The sequence below is a fragment of the Gobio gobio genome (genome assembly GCF_949357685.1).
Source record: "Gobio gobio genome assembly, chromosome: 18".
Taxonomy (NCBI): Eukaryota; Metazoa; Chordata; class Actinopteri; order Cypriniformes; family Gobionidae; genus Gobio; species Gobio gobio.
The window spans coordinates 38,064,037-38,086,835 of record NC_137111.1 but is presented as its reverse complement, the minus strand read 5'-3'; the positions used below and the strand labels follow the sequence as shown (position 1 = coordinate 38,086,835).

At 37.3% G+C, this 22,799-nt stretch overlaps 3 protein-coding genes across 5 annotated transcripts in view; 1 reads left to right on the top strand and 2 right to left on the bottom strand.

Annotated features, from left to right (window-relative positions):
• lzts2a (leucine zipper, putative tumor suppressor 2a) overlaps nt 1-22,799 on the bottom strand; it is an 84,309-nt gene that overhangs the window by 23,886 nt on the left and 37,624 nt on the right. The window contains exon 1 of one of the 3 annotated variants that reach the window (XM_079842660.1): nt 411-667. The exons of the other annotated variants lie outside the window; for them this stretch is intronic. The gene's annotated coding sequence lies outside the window, so the exon portion shown is untranslated. Of the gene's footprint in view, nt 1-410; nt 668-22,799 lie in introns of those variants that run through there. 3 annotated transcript variants of the gene reach the window in all.
• Nucleotides 6,591-8,705, top strand: LOC307142116 (uncharacterized protein). The gene is made up of 3 exons (XM_079842663.1): nt 6,591-7,217; nt 7,674-7,791; nt 7,884-8,705. Exons 1-3 carry the CDS (start codon nt 6,631-6,633, stop codon nt 8,643-8,645), a joined length of 1,467 nt encoding a protein of 488 aa, XP_079698789.1. The 5' UTR covers nt 6,591-6,630; the 3' UTR covers nt 8,646-8,705.
• On the bottom strand, nt 9,081-12,072 carry LOC307142117 (uncharacterized protein). The gene is made up of 4 exons (XM_079842664.1): nt 11,873-12,072; nt 10,995-11,189; nt 10,837-10,916; nt 9,081-10,364 (listed from the first exon to the last, which is right to left on the bottom strand). The coding sequence occupies exons 1-4, from the start codon at nt 11,876-11,878 to the stop codon at nt 9,395-9,397; spliced, it is 1,251 nt and encodes a 416-aa protein (XP_079698790.1). The 5' UTR covers nt 11,879-12,072; the 3' UTR covers nt 9,081-9,394.

Here is a 22,799-nt window from a genome sequence, read left to right as displayed (position 1 = left end):
TGCATCTTATAGCTATTTACTCTTATCCAAAGAGTAGGAATTTCAGGAGAGACATATATAGAAAAAGTTGATACTCAAATGAAACATAACTGAGATCTCCACGTGCCTTTTTAACTCTGATAGAACAATAAAACCCCTTCGAGTAGAACATCCAACTAGCTCTATCCCCAAAACAACACATTATTATTAACTTTGTGCCTTGCAGTCGTTCTCACATCGATCTCTCTTCAGAAGTAAGCACTAACACTGCTCCAAAACTTCAAAGAGCTTCGTCTCACCCCAGTGTGATCAGCTTTGAGAAAGTTAATCATTCATTTCACATCACTTCAAAGCTCTTGTGAGCTGCAGTGGTAATCTGAACTCTCGTGCATTCAGAGGGTGTAATAAATACAGTCGTGTTGCTGACATACCCATAGTGCTCTGCATGGCTGCCTCCTCGCGTCTCCCCAGTCTGTCCTGGAGGTACAATCCCAGTCTGCTCACAGTACTTGAGTTGCTGCTGCTTCTCGATCTCTCTGTCTTTCTTTCTCTCTGCTTCTCCACCTCATGCCAAAGTTTCCTCTCTTTTCTCTGGTAGAAACCCCCTTCTTCTCTGTCCTGTCCTGTCCTCTCTTTCCCTGCTGTTTGCCGCCACAGTACCGCCCCCTTCTCCTGCAACCCTCCTCCCTCTCTCACTTTGTCTGTGGCCCCTTCCTCCTCCTCCACCACCCCCATCCTCACACACATTTAATCCCTCCTCATGCTCACTCCCTCTCTTTTTCCTTGTCTTTCCTCTACCTTATCCTTTTCTTTATCTTTGTCAACTAAAATATCTGTGGAAAATGGAAGGACTGTCATTCTTTTTTTTAAAACCTGACCCTCAGCAGCTGCTTTAATCCTATGTACCCATCTCTATCATATTTGATAAGCAAATTTCTAAGGCCTTTAAATGATCAACATGATCAAAACTTTGCTGAAAAACAGTTGTACACAATCTTCTGAATGCCTTCTGGCATCTGATTGATACTTCATGCACTTTTAGTAAGTAAAAAGTATTTTAGTAATTTTAAAAATGCCCCCCTTCAGGTTGTAATACACATCTTTTTGCTGTGAAATCTTTAATGATTTTTAAAGAGTAAATGTAAGAATGACTAAGAACATATTGTTAGTTTTATATGGAATATATTGTAAATATAACGTAAGAATATATTGTTAGTAATATTTCAAGGTTACACTGAAGCCACTTTTTGTTGATTTTGATCATTTTTGAGAAAAATCATGTTAAAAGGGAAGTATTACAAATGATATATCAGGCTTTTGAGGAACGTTTGTTTGTATATCTCTCAATCATATTGAATTACATTATTTATGGTTTGCCCCCCTCCAAAAAAACTACAGAGCTTTGATCATAAAATTGAGCATCTTCTTATAAGACATATTTTCGGGAGATAGAGAGTGATGATATATTTACAGGCATTTTATGTACTTTTGCGTACTTTTTTAAAGATCTCATTGATTTAGATTACAAGCTATCAGAATCTCATCTAACATGTTGTTTTTTACTCAGTTTGGGCCTCTGAATAAAACAGAGGTGTTTTTTCCTCATCGAGTATGAGCTCCATATTCTCCAATATCATACTATAATGAGCATATGAGGATATTTGACCCCATAACGTTGGGTTATACCTGAACCACACACATGTTGTGTGTTCATGTTTTATGGGGACTTTCCATTGACATAATGATTTTTAACTGTATATTCTATCCCCTTTGCATTTTTACATTTTCGAAAAACATCACATAGTATAATTTGTAAGCTGTTTTCCTCATGGGGACAGACAAATGTCCCCACAAGGACATAGATTTCGGATATTGCCATCTTTGTGGGGACATTTAGTCCCTATAATGTAGGGTTTACAAGGACACACACACACGCACACACGCACGCACGCACGCACGCACGCACGCACACACGCACGCATGCACGCACAGGTAATTGCTGTGTGAAAAAAAGTTTGTTGTCCACTAACTGGATTAAAGTAAAACCTCTCCAATCAAGTCAAACTCTTCATCTGTTTAGTGGATTTTCCTGGGATATACGTTAATCTCAAGGCATGCTGGGACATCAATGCATGACTCACTCTAAACATTGACTCATCACATGCCCACATGCCTTGTTAATGCTTTAACATACGAAAGATCATAGTAAACACACTCCATCACCACAAATACACACATCAAGAGCACCACAAAGGGTCTGTTGTGGCATGTGATATCACAATGAAACTTTCTTGCAAAGTGATCAAAGGAAAACTTTATAAAGAGGACAAGAACAGAAAACCACATTTGGGTGTGTTTTGTTTGTTTGTTTTTTACTTTTGGCACTTTTGGCCCTGTGTACTTTTATATAAATGTACTTTTCACCTTTTGAATAGTTTAATTTGTTCAATATTAACAATTATCATAGGTCAACCATGCTTCACAGAATTTTTTATGAACTTTTATTCAATATTTTATGAACCAACAGATGCGACAGAAATTACGGTGATGGAAACAACATGCTTGTTTAGTCACTGTTCATTTGTTACGTTGGTTACTCATTGGTTCATTAATTAGTATCACCTGTTCCTTGTTTTAGCCCTTATTTTGTATGTATTTTCATAGCCTGTGTTTTCTTGGTTGTCTGTTCTTGTTGTTGCTTTGATGGTTTGTTTAACCAATATATTAAAATAGAGAACAGTAGTACACTGTAAAAATATTTCACAACATTACTGTTTTTCTGTATTTTTTAGCCTTGGTGAGCATTAAGTACTTCTTTTAAAAACATTACAAAAATGTACGACCCCAACCTTTTATAGTATATACTGTACATAAAAGACATCTGAAAAGTAGCAAAAATATCGAAATTAGTTTAAATGTGAACTAAAAGTAAAAACACCCTGGGACACAGAAGTTCTGTATTTGAAGAATCAGCCATTTGTCTAAAGGGTTGCCTTTCAACCAAACCCATTCACTCGATTTTCCCTTCCAATCGTTTACCACTTCACTCCCTCATTTACTGGCTATTCTCAAACAAAAGCAAGGAAGCATGACGTGTTACTCCTAACCTGCATGTCCAAAGACCAGTAAATACAGAAAGAAAGGACACAGAGTGTGGGACTCTTGAGTGAAGTGAAAAGGAGAAAAGGGGGAACGAGAGAGGCACAGAAAAAGACAGAGAGAGGCAGGGAGGAAGGAAAGCTAATGAAGCGTTAGGAACAGATGAGCATCTGAGTGATTAATGGACACTTGCCCTCCGAGGGAGTTATCATATGAACATACACTCCACATATACTCACTGGGGAGGCTTAACTTGATACTCCCAACCACAGTGCACACACATATCTCAAAGTACATCCGGTCTACAGTATTCTCCATACTGGAGTGACAGAACTTGCACGAATGTTTAGAGACCTTGCTTTATAGAAACTGATTATTTCATTGCTGTCGGGTGGAAACCTTGTATCTCCATATTTTATCTTTTTTTTTTGCATAAATCATTTGGCCACCCTTTACATCTGGGTTTTGTAAATATTTAACCAACGAAAAGTATTAAAAAGAGCTTGTGACTAAACCTTGTGACTCCATTGGACCCTCCAATTGTTGGTAAAACCTCATAACTCCACCCCTGCCACGAATCACGAATGAAGTGTCGCACATGTTGGATCATCTCTGCTTGTTTGCAATGCAAGGGAAAATAAAGAACAGTTTTTTTAAAGGTCATGTTCTTCGTGATCCCATTTTTCAAACTTTAGTTAGTGTGTAATGTTGCTGTTAGAGCATAAATAATACCTGTAAAATTATAAAGCTAAAAGTTCAATGCCAAGCGAGATATTTTATTTAACAGAAGTTCCCTTTCAAAGCCTACAGCGAACGGCGGGTTTGGACTACATCCCTGTACTTCCTGCTTTAATGATGTCAATAGAACAGTTTGTTGACTAACCTCCGCCCACAAGAATACGCAAAAAAGGGGGCGTGGTCTTGTTGCTCTCCCACGTGGAGAAGAGGAAGTGTTGCGTTCGTACAGTGTGTTTGTCGCCATGTCGTCGAGACGCTGTTATTTTCATCCCAGAGTCAAACCACCTTTGTTTGGCCTTCAGGGACGCTGTACTTTGAGCACATGCATCTCCCCGTTATGGTAAGAGGCGTGACCTTTCCGGGCAACGTGCGCTAAGCTGCTGTCGAATCACAACACAGGAACCGCTGGCACAATCAGAACTCGTCACGTATTTCTGAAGGAGGGACTTCATAGAATAAGGAAATCAACAAGCCGTTTTTAGGACAGTGAAAACACCGGTATACAGATAAGTAAATTGTGTGAAAAATTAGGGCTGTAGCGATACACTAATCTCACGATACGATACGATACACGATATTCAGCTCACGATACGATATATATCACGATATTCAGCCAACGATACGATTCGATATAATTCGATACACTTACATCATTTTCTGAAAGATTTAAAGGGGACAGAGTGATTTTGGTGACATCTTGTGAGTGTTTCATTTACTTGGATTGAATTAACTGAACTGAAAACTAAAATCATCAATTACACAATATATGTCTCTGACGGGACAGAGAGTCTACAGCTTGCAAATGCTGGACAAAATGAATCAAAGATGTGTTGAGAAAATAAGTTCCATTTATTGAAACAGTGCAAATTTAATTAACAATGGAGTTTTAAAAATTGCAGCAAGTGGCCTGTTCTGAACAGTTTCTTTGACAGCTTTTTTAGCTTGACACTGACATTTGGTAGTATTTCCAGAGTATTTCACGTTTGTGTCACACAGCTTGCAAACCAACCGCGATGCTTTGTCTAAGTCAAGGGTCTCCAACCTTTTTTCATTTGAGAGCTACTTTTTAAAAAAGAAAGTCAAAGAGAGCTACTCATGTTAAAACTCTTAAATAATGCATCATAATTCTCATATTAACAACTATCCAAACTGTTTTACACCTGAAAGAGTATAGTAGTAGTTCCAGTAGTCGGTACAATACCACTATTTTTTTTTTTAAATAAATGTTTTATTATATATGATGATAATCATAAGTAAATAATACATAAACATGTAAAGGCTGTATGCTGTTTAAAAGTAAACATTGTTTATAAATGAAAGATCAAGTGAAAAATAAGCAACCATTAATAATTATATAATTAGTATTATTTATTTCATAATTATTATTATTAGTAGAGACGTATTATTATTACATAGAGATGTAGCTAAATTTACTGTAGGCTACAATCTGTAGTCAATCTCTTCACGTTAAACCGAACTTTTATTTTGACGGGTTGCCGTGATTACCAGTGTCTGTGTTCATGATGATATGACAGTGGGTGCACGTCTCAGTCATTCAGCTCCCTAGCTCAGTCAGGGCACTGATCAGGGATCAGCCCATTGACTCATGTCCTGATCAGTGCCCTGACTACTGAACCAGGAGCAGAATGAGACGCAGCCAGTTTTCTCAAATGAAACGGTAAATTCTCATGAAGTGACGGTTTATGCGTTCATGTCGGCAGAGACTACAAGAGCGAGTGCGCGCGCGGCGCTCGTCATCCACACAGACGCAGAACAAGCAGGAGTAATATTTAAATAGTATTTTGCAGTTTATTATTTACAGACACTAGTATATATTCGGCTTCAGTCTGGAGCCCTGCGCTTAAATGAACACGGAACGGAAGCGACTGAACGCAGCTGCTATGGTGAGCTATTTTTAGAACAGACCCGTGGGCAACTCCTGTGGTCCTTGCGGGCGACTCATGTTGTTGACCCCTGAGTCTAAGTCATCGCTTTCCTTCTTCTTTTTAAACCCAAAGTGCCACACATCTGCTTTTAAGCATGAAGGCGCTGGATTTATATTCGCCGCCATTTTTTTGAATCTCCTCGCTCTGACTCCGTAAACAAGAAGAGGTAGACGTCGGCGTCTGTGTAAAGTTAGTAACGTTAGTAGGCCTACGGGTAACTTGCTCTACAGCGGTACTAGCGGCTGGCTGACCAAATCGCTCTTCCTGCAACGCAAATGGGGGTAAACCATAGGGGTAAACACGGGGATTTGAATGGGACTTATGTATCGATACTCGCGGCTTAAAAATCGATACTTTCTTGGGAGAAAAAATATCGATTTATATCGCAGAATCGATAAAATTGCCCAGCCCTATGAAAAATACTGTGTTTTTTTACACGCGAAACATGAACACATGTTATATTGCACACTGTAAACACAATCAAAGCTTCAAAAAAAAAAACAGGAAAAACGGGACCTTTTAAATATGTACAGCAAAATGTACAGGAGTGGAGAATAGTCTTAGTCTAGCATTTGTCGTAGAGTCATAGCTAGTACTGTCTTAAATAGTGCTTAGCACTTCATCTTTTATAACATGTTTTTTTTCTAAAATGTACAGAAAAAAACTGAGTGCCCACATAGCAACAATAAACTTTATAACCTGCAAGTAGATGAAAATGTGATGCAATGCATGCACTTGCTGCCTCAGTAGGCTATATGCACACGCAGGCGATTACGTACTTCCGCTAAAATCTCCGCCAGCTAAGCTACTTCCGCTTTCATACTGCTGAGGTGATTTTTTTTGTCCCCAAGGCCCAAGTGATAGCGTTATGGCAAAGAAAACGTTTAAATTCCAGCGAACCGACAGCACTACAGCTGAACATTGTTGTGTGCCTCTGTGTCAAGCCTCAAGTAAGTACAACAAAGTACTTAGTTTTCACACATTTCCATCTGATGCGGAAATAAGGCGAAAATGGCTTGTCGCTATCCGGAGGGACAACTTTACAGTTACTCCCCATACCCGAGTATGTAGCCGGCATTTTAAAAAGGAGGATGTTCGTGAGCCAGGGTCCGAGACAGGGAGACGGCTATTAGTTAAGGGAGCTGTTCCAGCATTGTTTGAGTGGAACAATTTCACCCTTCCCACTTCAAGACCGGGGGTATGGGAGAGGAGAGAGCGGCCGCCGCCAGCGGTGTCGCGAGATAACACAGCGTGCAAGGTGGCTGATATCCTCATGGACCACGACTACGCTTCTGCTCCAGATCCTGCCGTTTTTGATTTAGCCCTTGAGGACAACATGTCTCTCAGAGAGGAGATCCTGAAGCTGAGGGAACAAGTCGACAAGCTGACAATGAGTCAGCGGTTTGGGATTCATCGTTTTGCTGCCTCAGACAAGGACATACGTTTTTTCACAAGGTAAGATGTAACTAGATGGACTAAACTAAACTTTGACTTGTCTAAACTTTTGTCAGTATCCTTGCATCGGTGTTATTGTCAAACATACTGATTGTTCTGTAGTACTTTTGCAGCAACAGATATGGTTGTGTGTGTGTGTGTGTGTGTGTGTGTGTGTGTGTGTGTGTGAGAGAGAGAGAGCGCGAGATAGTGTAGTGGTGTGTGTGAGAGAGAGAGAGAGAGAGAGAGAGAGAGAGAATAATGGGAGTAATAATTGACATTTTCATAATATCTAATATTTCATAGCAATATTGATGTATAATTTATTTCCCTATTCACTTGGATGTGTCTCCCAGAATGACTGATAAACATTATTTAAGTCCCGATATATGACAAACTATTTGAAAATTAAAAATGATAAAATATAAAATGATGATACAAGATATAAATGCTAATATCTAAATTGTATTCGTTTAGATTTGCATCCTATGACCTGCTGATGAGATTCTGGGCCTTAATAGAACCCTCGCTGCCATATATGGTCAGTGTGACTCAAGCACAGAGAGGCACCTTTACAGAGCCGAGTTCCACTGTAGTAAGTACTTATTTACATGGGCCATACAATACAACTTAAAGTTCAGGGATAATGAACATTGCTCTCAATGTAAATTTTTTTCTTTTGAACAGACTCGTTCCCTGCAGCCCATTGATGAGATGTTCTTGTTTCTCAACTACCTTGCGCTGGGTTCAAAACAACGTGACCTTGCTGACCGGTATGGAGTCCACCAGTCCACAGTCAGTCGGATCATCACAACGTGGAGCAACTTTTTGTACACTGTGTTAGGGTCTGTGAGGATCTGGATACCAGAGGAGAAAATAAGGGAACATCTGCCAGCTGAGTTCAAGGACTATGCAGACACTACAGTCATCCTGGACTGTACGGAGCTGAGGTGCCAGTGCCCTTCATCACCTCTTCTCCAGAGTGAACTGTTCTCTGCATACAAGTCCCACTGTACGCTGAAAGGGCTGCTCGGAGTGGCTCCACATGGGGCGGTCACATTTATCTCTCCACTGTATGCTGGTTCCATCAGTGACAAACAAATCACACGAGAGTCTGGAATTCTCTCCCTTTTGAGACCTGGGATGGCCATTATGGTTGACCGAGGTTTCCTTGTTGATGACCTTGTCCCTTGCAAGATTTATAGGCCAGCATTTCTCTCTGGAAGGTCCCAGATGTCTGCCTGTGATGTCAGGGAGACTCAAACAATTGCACGCCTCAGGGTGCATGTTGAGCGTCTAATACGCCGTGTTAAGGAACACAAGTTCTTTGACACAGAGATTCCACTTCGGCTTTTTGGCAACATTAATCAGCTGTATGCTGTTGCTTGTCTCCTGACAAACTATGAAAACGGGCCTCTTGTAAAGGCTTGGGCAAAGAGACCAGCATAGCACTTGTTCTGTGAGAAACACAGTGTCTGTAAATAGTTATTTATTTTTTTTAAATGTATAAAATTGACCACAATTTGTCTAGAAATCTATCTAATCAGTTTATTGTTAACTTTTGCAAATGTATACAAATGGCCATAGGTTATTTATTAAAGTTTTATAACCACTTTGTTTAAATGTACCTTTGTATATTACTTTTTATAAATTGCATTTTATAGTACCTCATGTTATTTATGCACTGCTGTACATTGCACATACTCTTTGAATATAAGTACTGAATCATTTGTATTTTATAAGTACTTTTGTTCATCGGTGCTTTCAAGCTATCTGTATAATAAACTGATTAATGTTTACATAATAAATAGTTACAATGATTTGACTTGTGTTAAATTTGCTTCATGTTGTTATGAACCATTACCTAAAAAAACAACAACAAAATAACATTCATAGGAAGGAACATGTAATTTAATGAATTAATAATATATACACACACTACAATATTTTCAGTACTATGAAATATAATATACATTACATGCCTCTCATTGATGTGTCAGAAACTGAAGGTGTAAAAAACAAACACCCAAACCCGGGAATGGACAAAAATATGTATCAGTTCCAGTTGTGTATAGATTTCTAAAAATGAACAATAAAACTTGAACCAAACATATGTACAAATATATATGAAATAATTAGAACTGACAGTAAGAGAAATATTTACAGAAGGTTGTTAAAGTGTGATAGATGTTAATAGCCTAATTATCTAGGTAAGCATGGAGGTAGCAATAAAAAAAGAAATGGTCTATTTTTTCTTTCATTGTTTTGGTCATTTCAATGTCTCTGGGAATCCTCTGAATAAACATGTCTTCCTGTGCGTAGACAACAAAGTCACACCAGTCCAAACCAGAAATCAACATCTGGCCCTGGATCTGCCAAAAGTATGCATGCGATTTTCTCAATGTGTGTCTACCCTCACTGATCTTAATATATGGGCAGTCAACATAGCTTGCTACATTGGGGCATTTAATTTCAACAAGGCCAAACACAGACTGTCCCTTTGGATCATACACAATGCCATCAGGTGATGACCCTATCCAGGGTGCGTCAGGGTGGATAAGGAAGCCACAGGGATAGTGGTTAACCTCCCTTGCTCTGCAGTATTCCTCTACTGCTGCAGGTTCCATGTCAAGCCCCCTCCGCATGTCTGCAGTCTGATGGCTAGGTCTCAGAAGCCTTTTTGCCAGATTTTCAGCAGAGCTCTGTGCCCTGGTGTGACAGACCTCTCTGAATTTGGAGGAGGTGATGCGGGGCCGCCTTAGTTGGTGCCACTCAATGCAGGAACTCTGCTCTTTTGTACCATAGGCAATTTTGTGTGCTGTCTCTAATGTTGTTTCCAGGGACATCATGTGGTGCTGCTGATGTTCAGTGCAGACAAAAGAGCAGGTAGAGGGCCCCAGCCTGTAACCATGAAGTGGGAGCTGTGGGAGAGAAGGAGCATCTGTGTGTGGACATGTTTTCGGCACTCTCTTTGCTGGCATGTGATAAGATAGCACGCTTCCTTCTTGCACTTTTCCAAATGCAGAGTCAACCAGAGGAACATTAATGTCCATAGCCATAGTTGTTATTAGCGGAGCCACATTACTTGGAAGATCACGGTACACTTCATCCACCCTGAGTGTGGAAAGTTCAGGCAGAGGTGAACTGACACCCTTATACAAGTTGCTCCTATGGAAAAGACAAAAAAAAAAGAGCCATTAAGTTAGTTATACATAAGTTGTACCAACAAACTAAATTAATATAAATTAATGATTTTTATGTTAAAAAGTCTGAAGGGATGTTTTTGACTTTCTTGCTTGAACAACTGAGAGCATAAAATGCTAACAATGAATGTTGAAATGCAATGTATCACACGATTACTTTATCTGAGGTCTCACTGATATGATTACTACAGAAAAAGTCTTTAATGATTGTTTATTGTTTAGTTTATTTATTTGAACATGAAAAAAAAAATGAATATACATAAAGCATACAAACCTACATATATACAATACAATTAAAATAACAAATAAGTAAGTACATGGACTTCTCAGTACAAGCTTCCAAAATTATTGTACATAACAGTAAAAACTATTTCCCATGTTCAAAAATGAGTAGGAAGAAGTTCAAGCCAACTTATGATAATATCAACAGTACTAACCTGATGCCTTCTACCAGTTTTCGTTCCTTGGGTCTGGCTGAAAGAATCACCATGTCATTGACCAGACCAGGTTTAACACCCTGCATGTAAACAAAAAAGGATATCAATAAACACACATTTTCATCAATTTAATCAAAGTACTCTTTTAGAAACGTTACCATGGTTCTTGGCTTATGCCACTTTTGTTCAGTCTCTGTGCAGCTGTGTGTTGGGGGAACAGAGGTGATACTCAGCTGGCAATAATGTGCAGTCTGGTACAACAGAGCTGCAACATGATTACACAAAGCTGTACCTGCCACACAGCTACACTGGCAGCTTTCTAGCTGTACAGGACGGGCATCCCTAAACACAATCTGTGAAAATACAAAAATATGTTACAATAGAATAAAAGTACAGTTTTTTAAAAGGAGAATGGATGAGTACAGTGAGAATGTTTACAAAGCAAAATAAAAAAAACAACTAAATTTGGGGGAGGTAAAAATTGTAGCCAAATTATTATTTATTATTATTGTTATTATTCTCACTCTACTCATTTAAATAACAAGGGACACAGAACGTGTGTCAAAGACGTAACAAAACAGAACTCAGTTTCTGTGAATCCCAGTGCTTAGCGTACATATTTAAATATTGATAAATATTCTAACACACCAGTGTTATTGATGGTATATGAATCAAAATATGTATTTAAAATAGCTTTTAGCAGAATCACATGCGATGATTCACAGAAACTTGATCTGACGAACAGAACCTGTCTCATAAACTAGCCTGCTCTGAACCTGTAGGATAACTTTCCCTTACACTCAAGCTGTGAGGCTTTTGGCTTTTCCTCATTGATCGGTAGCACTCAGCCCTAATGGTTACCTCTCCTGTGTTTGAATCCTTGTTTGAAACTGAGATTGACAATGGCGTTAGGAAAATGTACGTGATTGACACACAATATTAGACAGACACATACAATTTTCACTTACTGCGCTAGCGTTACATAGCATGCATGCTAAGGGAATATAAACACTACACGTCTAACGTTAGATCTTACCTTCATAATTATGAATGTAGCTTGAAACGTATAGCTTGAAGCCCTTCTCCTTCTTTGTTGTCGATGTATGACACAGTGTTTGGATTATTCGACTCACGTCGTTGACCGTCATCCTAGGTAGATCTTGAAGCGACCGGGTGAAAAACGCCATAGCTGCTATTGACGCTACGCGCACCGGAAGTGACCTAGCTGGCTGACTTGGAATGCGGAAGAGAGTGTGCATGAAGCCCGTTGGGCCATTCTAATGACAAAGATTCCACTTGAGTTTGATTTTGTTCAAATGATAATAATGACACATCATCAAGTGTTTGACCTGACATAAAGCCACAATCTAAACTTTAACAACACAGTGTTTACTTATTTAAAAATACAGTTTTTTCCATTTCCTGAAAAGTAGTGGTTTTCCGCCCTACAGCGCCGATATGCAATCTGGATTATGTAATGATTCCAAAAATTAAATGCTCGTAATTGGATTATATTGTTTTAAATTCTCATAATCAGACTACAGTTACTTTTTTGTTGATTACATAATTACTTAATATTCACAAAATGGCAGTAAATTATTCATAATTCATTGGTTCTCACTATTCTTTTTTTTTTTTTTACTTTTACATATTAATTTCAAAAAGTAAAAAAAAATTAAAATAAATATATAAATATATATATATATATATTATATATATATATATATATATATATATATATATATATATATATATATATATATATATATATATATATATATATATATATATATATATGTACGGAAAGTTTTGTGTAACTGCACACAGCCATGTTTTACAGGTATGTAAAAATAGATTGAGAGGCCACACACCATATTGTAGTAAATATTTTGTAGTAAGTGTTTTATTTTGAATGTTTTTATTTAAAAATGTGTATTCAAATTTATGTATTCCCTTTAATTTATTCATTTTTAAGATTTAATGTAAAAGATTACATTTCAAACTAAAAGGATTATGTAATTTGGACTACAATTTGCAAGTAATCTACACAACACTGCTTACAAAACACAGTGGAAATGAACTAGGGAGTAAACTTTGTTTCTTCCAGTACTGTACTGGTTAAAGCTGTTGTTAGCGGGGTAATGAACAGCCCTGATTAAGTATGAATGGGGGCAAGGGGAATTCTCAATCCCCCAAACTTCCCAGTCCCGCTGTCTCTTTTCAATTCAGAGGGGAAGAACTGGAACGGAATGGAGTTGGTTAGAAAAGGGAGAGAAAATTAATGATAGTGAAGGACAAAAGACTGAACATGAACCTAATCCCCCTTCCATCCCCCACATACACACACACACACACACACACATTGATTTGATCAAGCATGCACACACACATGCAGATGGACACACAAAATGAGAGGTCCTCAAAACCTCCAACAAAACACTTGACCCCTCATCTACTAAGAGAGGGAAAGACAGAGGAAAGAAGGAGCAAAAACACAAAACAACTGTTGAGTGCCAGACATGGGGTTGTGGAGGGGGCTTTGTGAGTTTCACTGCTAAAATGAGTAGAACTCCACTGATGTCTGCAGATCCAGGTACGGTCACTCAGAAAACTCAACATATTTCCCACCCTTTTCATACTTCAATTTTTAATTGTTTTCAGTTGCAATAATACTGCTCTATTTAAAGGGGTCCTATTATGCCCTTTTACAAAGTCTTAATTTTGGGGTGTATGTTTTCATGCTTGAGTAAAAACACATAATTTTTCACATATTTTACATTATTACAGCACCTCTCTCTCCAGTCTGGCTCGAACACAACAATTTAGCCAGCATTTTTTTATTTAACTCAGATTATATTATATTATGTTCATCTGAAAGAAGAATGTCATACACCTATGGCTTGAGGCTGAGTAAATCATGGGCTAATTTTCATTTTTGGGTGAATTATCCCTTTAAAGATGGCGTCAATTTCAAACGAAGCCTGATTCAGACCCTGACAAAGTTGATGGACCAGACCGGATTTTATGCACAGACTATGATTTCACAGGACATTTCAGAGTGGTATGTTTTTTGTAATTTCCTTACACATTATAGATACGATGTTATCCTCCATTTAATCATAATATTTGTCAGAAAACTAAGGTAATACAAACAGTAAACGATCACAAAACCATGGCTAATTTTCCTAAGAGGCAGTAAACTGTCTTACAAAAGCGAGAGCTTACAAAAGCTACAGAAAACACGCTGTTCTCCATAAAATGTGCGGCACACAGATAAACGTTTGGGTTTTAATGTTCAGTAACAGTGTTTAAAATACATTTTAACCACTCTAAGTTCGCCATAGGATGGTCAGACATATGAGTTTTGGAAATGGGGGGGGGGGGGCAACAACGTCTCTTTGACATAGCGACAACACGGTCTTCTTCAATGCAGCTCAACCAGGCCTTGTCCCATTTTTCCTTGAACTCAGTGGCCGGAGATTATTTAAATGAGTAACATTATGAACTCATAAGATCCGTAAAAATCACGGTGTAGTCCTGTCACGTGACTGGTATGGGTGAAAGGAGAGAGGACTCAAGTGCAGGAGAATTTTTTTGGCTTTGTTAATGACAAAAACATAACAAAAACAAACAAAAACTACCCACGAGGGGGAAAACCAGAACATACCAAACACAAGGAACCAGGAAACATGAAGCAGGAATGGGTAATAACGACAACGAACCAACACACGTATGCAAACAGAAGGACACTAAATAGGGAGCAAACAAGGCAATAAATGAGGGAGGAAAGGTGGGGCAAATTAACCAATTATCAGGTAACAGGAGGGGCGGGGTAAAGACAATAGACATGAGAGCACATGGCACAAAGAAACACATGACAAGCCATGTGCTCACACAAAACATGACAATATAGCAGTGTCAGGGCTCTGTCACAAACCCAAGAGCAAAACTAGACCGAAGTGACAGAATCATGACAGACAAACTAGCCGTTCGTTGTAGTTCTTGAAAAGTGGATTCTGTTAAATAAAATATATCCCTTTGGAGTGGACTTTGAGCTTTGTAACCTTGCAGATCTTTTTATGTTTAAACAGCAACATTACACACTAACTAAAATCATAATGAGCCCCTTTAACACATTTTACAATGTTTAAAGTCAGCTTGAACCTGTTTACTTTCTAAATGTGCATTTATTGGGCATGATTCATCAGTTAGTGCACTTTATTCCTAAAAAAGTCTGTCTTTGTAATCTTTGATCATGATGTAATAACATTCTTTGCCTATAAACCATAGTTGGCATTAAACCATGTTTCACAACCCAATCAAGTTTCCAGAGTAGGGGCCGAAGACTCACATTAAGTTTATTTATAATTAAGCTATAGTGAGTCATCATCTGTCTAAATATACACATTTTCTTAAAAGAAATGAATACTTGTATTCAGCAAAGAAGTATTAAAATGATCAAAAGTGACAGTAGCTACTTTTATAATGTTACAAAATATTTATATTTCAAATAAACACTGTTCTTTTGAAGGAAAAAAAACATTAAAGAATCCTTAATCTATCAGTTTCTAAAAAAATTTTTTTTTAGTAAATTAAGCAGAACAACTGATTTCAACTTTGATGTCACGTCTCGTTCCTGAGTTTAGTTCATTCCCTGTGTTCCCACATTTGTCTCCATAGTTACTGATTTGGTTTCAGATTACGTTCACCTGTTTCTACTTTAAGGCCTTGTTTTGTCCTAAATATACCCCCTGTCCTGTTTATTTCAGTCCTTGGTCTGTTATTGTCAATATCGTGGTTTGCCTTTGTGTGTTTCCTGTGCTCCTGTTCTTTGGATTTGTTTTACAAAGACTGCTGCATTTAGATCCTCACCTTAAATCTTTCCTTTGCTTGCAACAACTCGTGACAGTTGATAATAATAAATGTTTCTTGAGCAGCAAATCACCACACACCGTGAACCCTAATGCTCAAATAATAAACTGGTTTGAGTAGGGCACACTTAAATTAAACAAATTAGTTCAATCAAATGAACTTTTATGAGTTTTTAGAACTGTCTTTTTATTTTGAGTTCACAAAACTGACACATTTTAAGTAATCTGAATTGTTTCATTGTTTTGAGTTTCATGAACTTGTTTCTTTTAGTTTAGACAAACTTAAATTTAAACTGAGCTGGGAGTTTTATTTTCCAGCATGCTTTGCGATGGTACTCGAAAGGGATTTGCTCAAATTAAGTGTTATATATTCTTTTTTGTGTGAGATTAATGTTAAGTGGGAGATTTACTCACTTACTTATGCCTCATAGTGCCCTATGGAACATAAGGCCGTGACAATCTGCTTCCATCTTATTTTATCCTTGGCAGCATGTTGGTGTAGTGCTTTTAGTTCAGCTTCTACAGTCCTCCTCTAGGTTGTCCTTCCTGGCTTCCTTTTCCCAGGTGGTCTCCCTAGATACTTTTGGGATGCGGTTCTCGTACATCCGAAAGACATGCCAAATCCATTTCATCCTACGGTGCTTAATCTCGATCACCACACTGTGAGTTTGTCTTCTTATATAACTCAGCATTTGAGATCGTTTCTGGCCAGAAGATGTTGCAAACTGTGACAACTGGCAGTGCATTCAATACCATCAAAAGTGGGAGATTCAGTAGTGTTTAAGGGTGCTTTCACATCTCTAGTTCGGTTCATTTTGTCCAAACAATTATACATTGTAGCATTTTTCAGCTTTTTTGGTTCCTTTTCACACCACACTGATTGCTTTGGTCCGAACCAGTTGAAACGAACCAAAATGCAGTCATATGACAACATCCACATCACTCATTGGCCATGGCGTATTCTGAAGTATCATGTGACACTGAACACTGGAGTAATGATGCTGAAAATTCAAAATACATTCAAATACAAATTGCTATTTTAAATTGTAATAATATTTTACAATATTACTTTTTTGACTGTGTTTTTTGATCAAATAAATGCAGCCTTTGTGAGAAAGAGACTTATAAGAGAACAGTATTTTTTGTTTTTTTCAAATATGTGTCACTTTTGGAAGCAAATTGGGCTTCCGATGCAGTTTCACATTGATAATCGTACAGATTTGTAAAAATCAGCATTAAAAAATTTGCATTTCAACCGACTGCATCTGGGCCTCCTAATGAGGAACAAATCACAAAATGCATGTTGGTCCAGTGCATGGTGCCCATTGAATCTTTGCTCTTCCTGATGAGACCTGAGACTCTGATGGCATGAGAGGAACATGCTGACACCATCATGTCTTTAAGCAGAGTGAAAATGTGCTTTACCATCTAAATGATCAAAGATTGCAGTGTGGAATGCACACTAATCTTTGATTAACCTGCTGCTGGAGGCAGATTACATAAGAAAATCATGGGTTCAGAGTACATCAAATCTGGGATTGTGTATATAGACCTCTAGCCCTGAGCTCAGACCCCCCAGGATCACAGGGCTCCATCACAAAGCATTGAATTTATGCCAAACACATCTGCTGTCATAACACATCCCATACACTCCCCATAACAGCACATGCACGCACCATCAGTGACAGAAACACACATTCACAGTCAGTGCTGGGTAACTGACTATATGGAATCTGGATTAGGTAATCAGATTTCAAAAATGTATACTTGTAATTAGATTACGTTTTAAAATACTCATCAGACTACAGTTACATTTTTATGTACTGCATGATTACAATGTTCACAAAATGGAAGTAAATTATTATTATTTATTTATTCTCATGCACTAATTCTTTTTTTCTTTCTTTTAAATGGTCCTTTCTAAAACCCCAGTTTTGGGAACCCTGACGTAATATATATAATGTTTAATGCACTTCATTTTGTTGATGACAAATTTTCAACATAATATTTTGTTCTTTTTGTATTTTTATATCCCTATAGTACAAGTTTACCTAATTAAAATCATTGTGGTAAACAAGTTAAAAGGTAAAAGGTCAAAAGTAATCTAAAAGTAGTCAGATTCCATATGATTAAGCGATTATGTTACTAACTACAGTTTTTATCATGTCATTTTTATTCAGTAATTGACTACAATTTGTAAGTAATCTACCAGTACTGCATATAGTACACCAACCCTTACAGTGCCAGAAGTCTTACACAGACACACAAAGAGACTTCATAAACATATACAGAGCCCTGGCCTAAGTGCTGTAATGAATGGTGTGTAATGAAACTTTATGTGTGAAGCTGCCAGCAGGTTTGAGCATTGTAAACCAATCTACTTTTACTGCCCTTGCTCCCTGCCATGGAAAAGCAATAAGAGGGGATGTGGGGAGGGGAGAAGGATGAGAAACTGAGGGTGCTCTGTGCCCTTTGTGTGCTCTGTTGAGTGGGATTGCAGACAGCTTCATGTATGTATAAAAAAACACTTGGCCATAGAGTATGGATATATGGGCATGATGCACCTCTACTCTTCTGCGCAATGTGCTGAAAATTAAAAATGTACTGAGAGTTTACAAGGTATTTGGAACATTGACTATTCTTTAGTTTTCAGAGAGTTTCCATTATTGGAAAACCCTTTCATTAATGAATGGCCAGCTCTCCAGCTAATAAAAGCATTCATCATCATCATCATTTAAATAGAATTATTATTTAAATAAAACTTTTTTTCATTTTATTTAAACTGTATACTACTTCTACTACTATTACTAATAAAAATAATAATATGCATTTTTATTATTTTATTCCCAGCTCAAAATTCTAAGATTTCAATATTAACTCAAATATTTCCATTCAAAATCTTCTGGAAAATCAAATAATAATAATAATAATAATAATAATAATAATAATAATAATAATAATAATAATAATAATAATAATAATAATAATAATAATTTTGTTATTAACAAATATATATATACATTTAATTTAAATAACAATAATTATTATTATTGTTTTTATTATTGTTGCTTTTATTCTTTTTAAAGTTCATGCATTATTATTACTTTATTATTATCTTATTATTATTATCATCCTCGTCATTACTTTTTTTATTATTACACAATGTTGATTTGTAAATAATACACAACTGAGAACTGGCATCAAAGAAAATGAAATAATGAGAGAAAAATTAAGGGAGAGAGAGATCTGAAACACCTGTTCCCAACACCAGCCGTGAAACACAAGAGCTATTAATGGTGTTTTATGAGAGTAAAGGGTCGCGTGAGGTTAAAGGTCAAAAGACCAGTGTTTTAAAATAGTGCACGAGTTTGTGGTCTCAGTCATGACATGAACTCAGGTGGAAGCACCAAAATAAGATAAGACAAATAAGATAATGTCTTCAAACCAGTGGCCATAGCAAAATGAGAACATTTACAGTGTCATAAGCTTTGATCTAATGTCAACATGACATGCCTCAGCACACTTTAACAGAGAATGGAAAGAATAATAGATCTCTACAAAGGAATGTAAAAGCTACAGACTGTCTGTTGCAGAGTTAGTCATCTTTGCTATGGGAGAATAGCTAAGATGTTTTACACAGACAGTTATTTCCCATAACTAAACAAAAGTGATTCATCAGTCTATGGAGGGAGAGAGAGAGAGAGAGAGAGAGAGAGAGAGAGAGAGAGAGAGAGAGAGAGGAGGATGATGGTGGGCGGGGAAGGGGGGTCAGAGGGCAGCGAGACATCTGAAGAATTCTTCATGCCATTCAGGAAAAAAGGTTACAAATCACAGAGGGACACAATCACTGCTCTGGCTTTATAGTATAGAGGAAAATGGGGTAACGTGTGGCGTCTGTTAAACTGTGAACACACAAATCTCAGGGCTGACGACCTACTCTTCCACAGTAAATCTTAGCAGGAGAGAGGTGGGAGCAGGCAAAGTGTCAGAGAATCTTTACTCTGCCTGTCTTCTCATTCATTTCCCATTAACCCCCAGCATGCTCGCTGTTTATGTTCCACTGCCATGAAGAGAGGGCCATGAGAACGACATGGTTTGATGAGACTCATAAACAAAAATAACAGCTTGTCTGAGAAAATCTTTAGGGAATATGTCCACATGACATTTCACCCAAAAATTTTATTAAATAACTTTCAAATATTGACAGTAAAGGAAATTCTCATTACTGGAAATATTTTGTTAAATTTATATTTGTGTTTTACGGATCAATGTTTTCACTGAAATATTAAGCAGCACAACTGTTTTCTAGATTCTATTTAGATTAAATAGCAATTATCACTAAGAAAATATGCTATTAGTGAAAACAGCATATTTTCTTAGTGATAATTGCTATTTACACCAAAGTGTAAATAGCAACTCGATTCTAGTTTCACTAAGTGAAAATAACATTTTCTTAGTGATAGATGAACTAAGTGCAAATAGCTGTAGATGCAATTTACTAAGTGAAATAGCATACTAAGTGAAAATAGTGATATATTCTATTTACACCATGTAAAAGTAGCAGTTCTTTTTCAAAAAAAGTATAAATAGCATCTAATTACTATTTACACATATTGTAGATACAACTGGATGCAATAATAGAGTGTAAATGATCACATTTATTACAATTATTAAATGGATGCAGCCTTAATGGGACAATAAAGGCCCTCCCTACACCTACCCCTAACCCTACCTAATAAATACTTTTATTATTATTAAACATTTCGTTAGGCGCTTTATTTCCACTTTTAGATTATTTTCTCAATTTTTATTGAAAATAAATGCCTTTCCGATGTAATGTGTTATGGGAAAAGAGTGAGCTCTGTAAAAGGCAGATTCGAACCCGGGTCTATCGCGTCAAAAGATTGTTCCACAAGCCTTATGCTCTACCGACTACACCCCTGAAAACGTTGAAATATGTGCGTCTTTTTTTTTATCTTGTTTGGGCTAACCAGGCATTGTTAGGTGGAGCTAGTGCAAATAGCACTTGCAACAAGGCACGCACGCTATTTGGTGAGCAAGAGACTTATTTCAGAAACATTTAAAAATCTTACTGACATGGAAATAATGACATAATACAAAAAAATTCTTATCTTTTCTTTTTTTATCGTTAGAATCAACCACCTCTTTGCCATTAAGAAACCATGCTTGTACCTCTGCATATTATCCTTACAAAATATAAAAAGATAAAGTAAAAACAAACTCAAAGTCTGTTCAGAAACTAGGCCTCAGATGCCATTTCCACCACAGAGAGGAAGAGATAGAGAAGGGGTCGATCTCCTGAAGGAAACAGACAGCTGCTAAGATGAGTGTGAGCATAGATTGAGAGCTGCAGGGTCGGAGCAGCTGCTTAGACCACACACACACACACACACACACACACACACACACACACACACGAAACAAAGTCTTGAAGAATTGCCAGTCATGTGCTCGAGCTCTAACAGCAAACTAACCAGATGAGTTGAGCCAAAGGGGCCAAATCTGTAATCGAATGAACAGCACGCTCCTGGAAAATACTGGCAAAAGAACCAAAAAATGGTGTCTAGTATGTGAAGGGAAACGACGGATGGCAAAAGCATGGTATTACCATAGTACCATGTATCACTTTTGTTAATGTGTTCAATTACTCCATGCCAATGAGAATAACCCATCCTACAAACCCTGCCCTCTGACCCCTACAGCCCCTCCCATCTAGACTCAGGTCGGCCAGTATCCATGCCACTGTCACACTCCGCATTGGTCATCCATCATGAACCTGAGCCTCTTACAAAATACACTTCAAAGGGCTGGATGGGACCTTTATTGAAATTTCCCTGTGGGGTAAAAACTCAGCCAGACACATATTCACACCATTAATCAATGTCCAGACTCCTGCAGAAGCGATAATCAGCTGTGACAGCAAGGAAACGCTTGTTCCCACTGAGTACAACTCTGCTGATGATGAATTTTCACCAACACAATTTTTGCAAGTTTTTATTATGTTTAACTTAGTCGCTTTCACCAGAGTTAAAGCAGTCACTCATTTTTTCATGCTGCAGATTTGCTGTTTCCTAACCAGGCGTCCCCTGACAAGATTCCAACAAGCAGCAATTTTTCTGTACACACTGAAAAGCTGCGCGACAAGAACCATCCATCACAAAACACTGTATGAACACGTGCACGAAACATCGTTCGCAAAGCTTTGACACCCTTACAAATCACTTCGAATCAGTGATTCAGAGCACTATCAAACTGACAAAGTGATGTGATTTAGCAAACGAGGCTTCCTTACATATCGTTTTGAAACGCCTAAATATCTAATGGAATTTACTAATATCATTTAAATGAAAACACATGAAGAATGTTTCGAAGAATGTGTCATTGAACATGTTTTTTGCAGTGTTCTCATTGCATTTATATGGCTTCAAATCACTCCCATTACTGCTAATCATGGCTAATCCGAAATAGATTGTAGAGACCATTGTGCCAAAAACAGTTTGAGGACAAGGTGCCTTTTTTGCACACCCTATGGGGTCAGATGAAAAAAAACTGTTAAATTTACAGTAAAAAAACAGCAGCTGTGGTTGCCAGAAATATACAGTAAAAATATGGTAGCAACATTTTAGGTTTTACAGAATTAACTTAAATTTACAGTAAAAAAATTAATAATTAACTGATATAATGTTAAATTGACCAACCTATTGAAGTACTAACATGTTTTACACATTGGTGATACACTGACAACCACCAAAAACAGGTGATGATGAGAAAGTCACATGATGAATCAAAGCTCATCACAAGCTGAGAAGGTAAATACTAATATACAGAAGATGCACACAGTGTCATTCACACAAACACTAAACACCATCATGGTAACACACATGACATTAAAAACATGCAATAAACATTAATTTAACCACCTTAGATTTAACATAAAACCCTAATGCACATAACTGACTAGAAAAAAAACTAAGAAGAATTCTGGTAATGTCAATTTATGGTTTTTCACTGTAAATTATACAATGACTTGTTCTTTTTCACTTCCCAAAACTGTAAATGTAATGATATTTT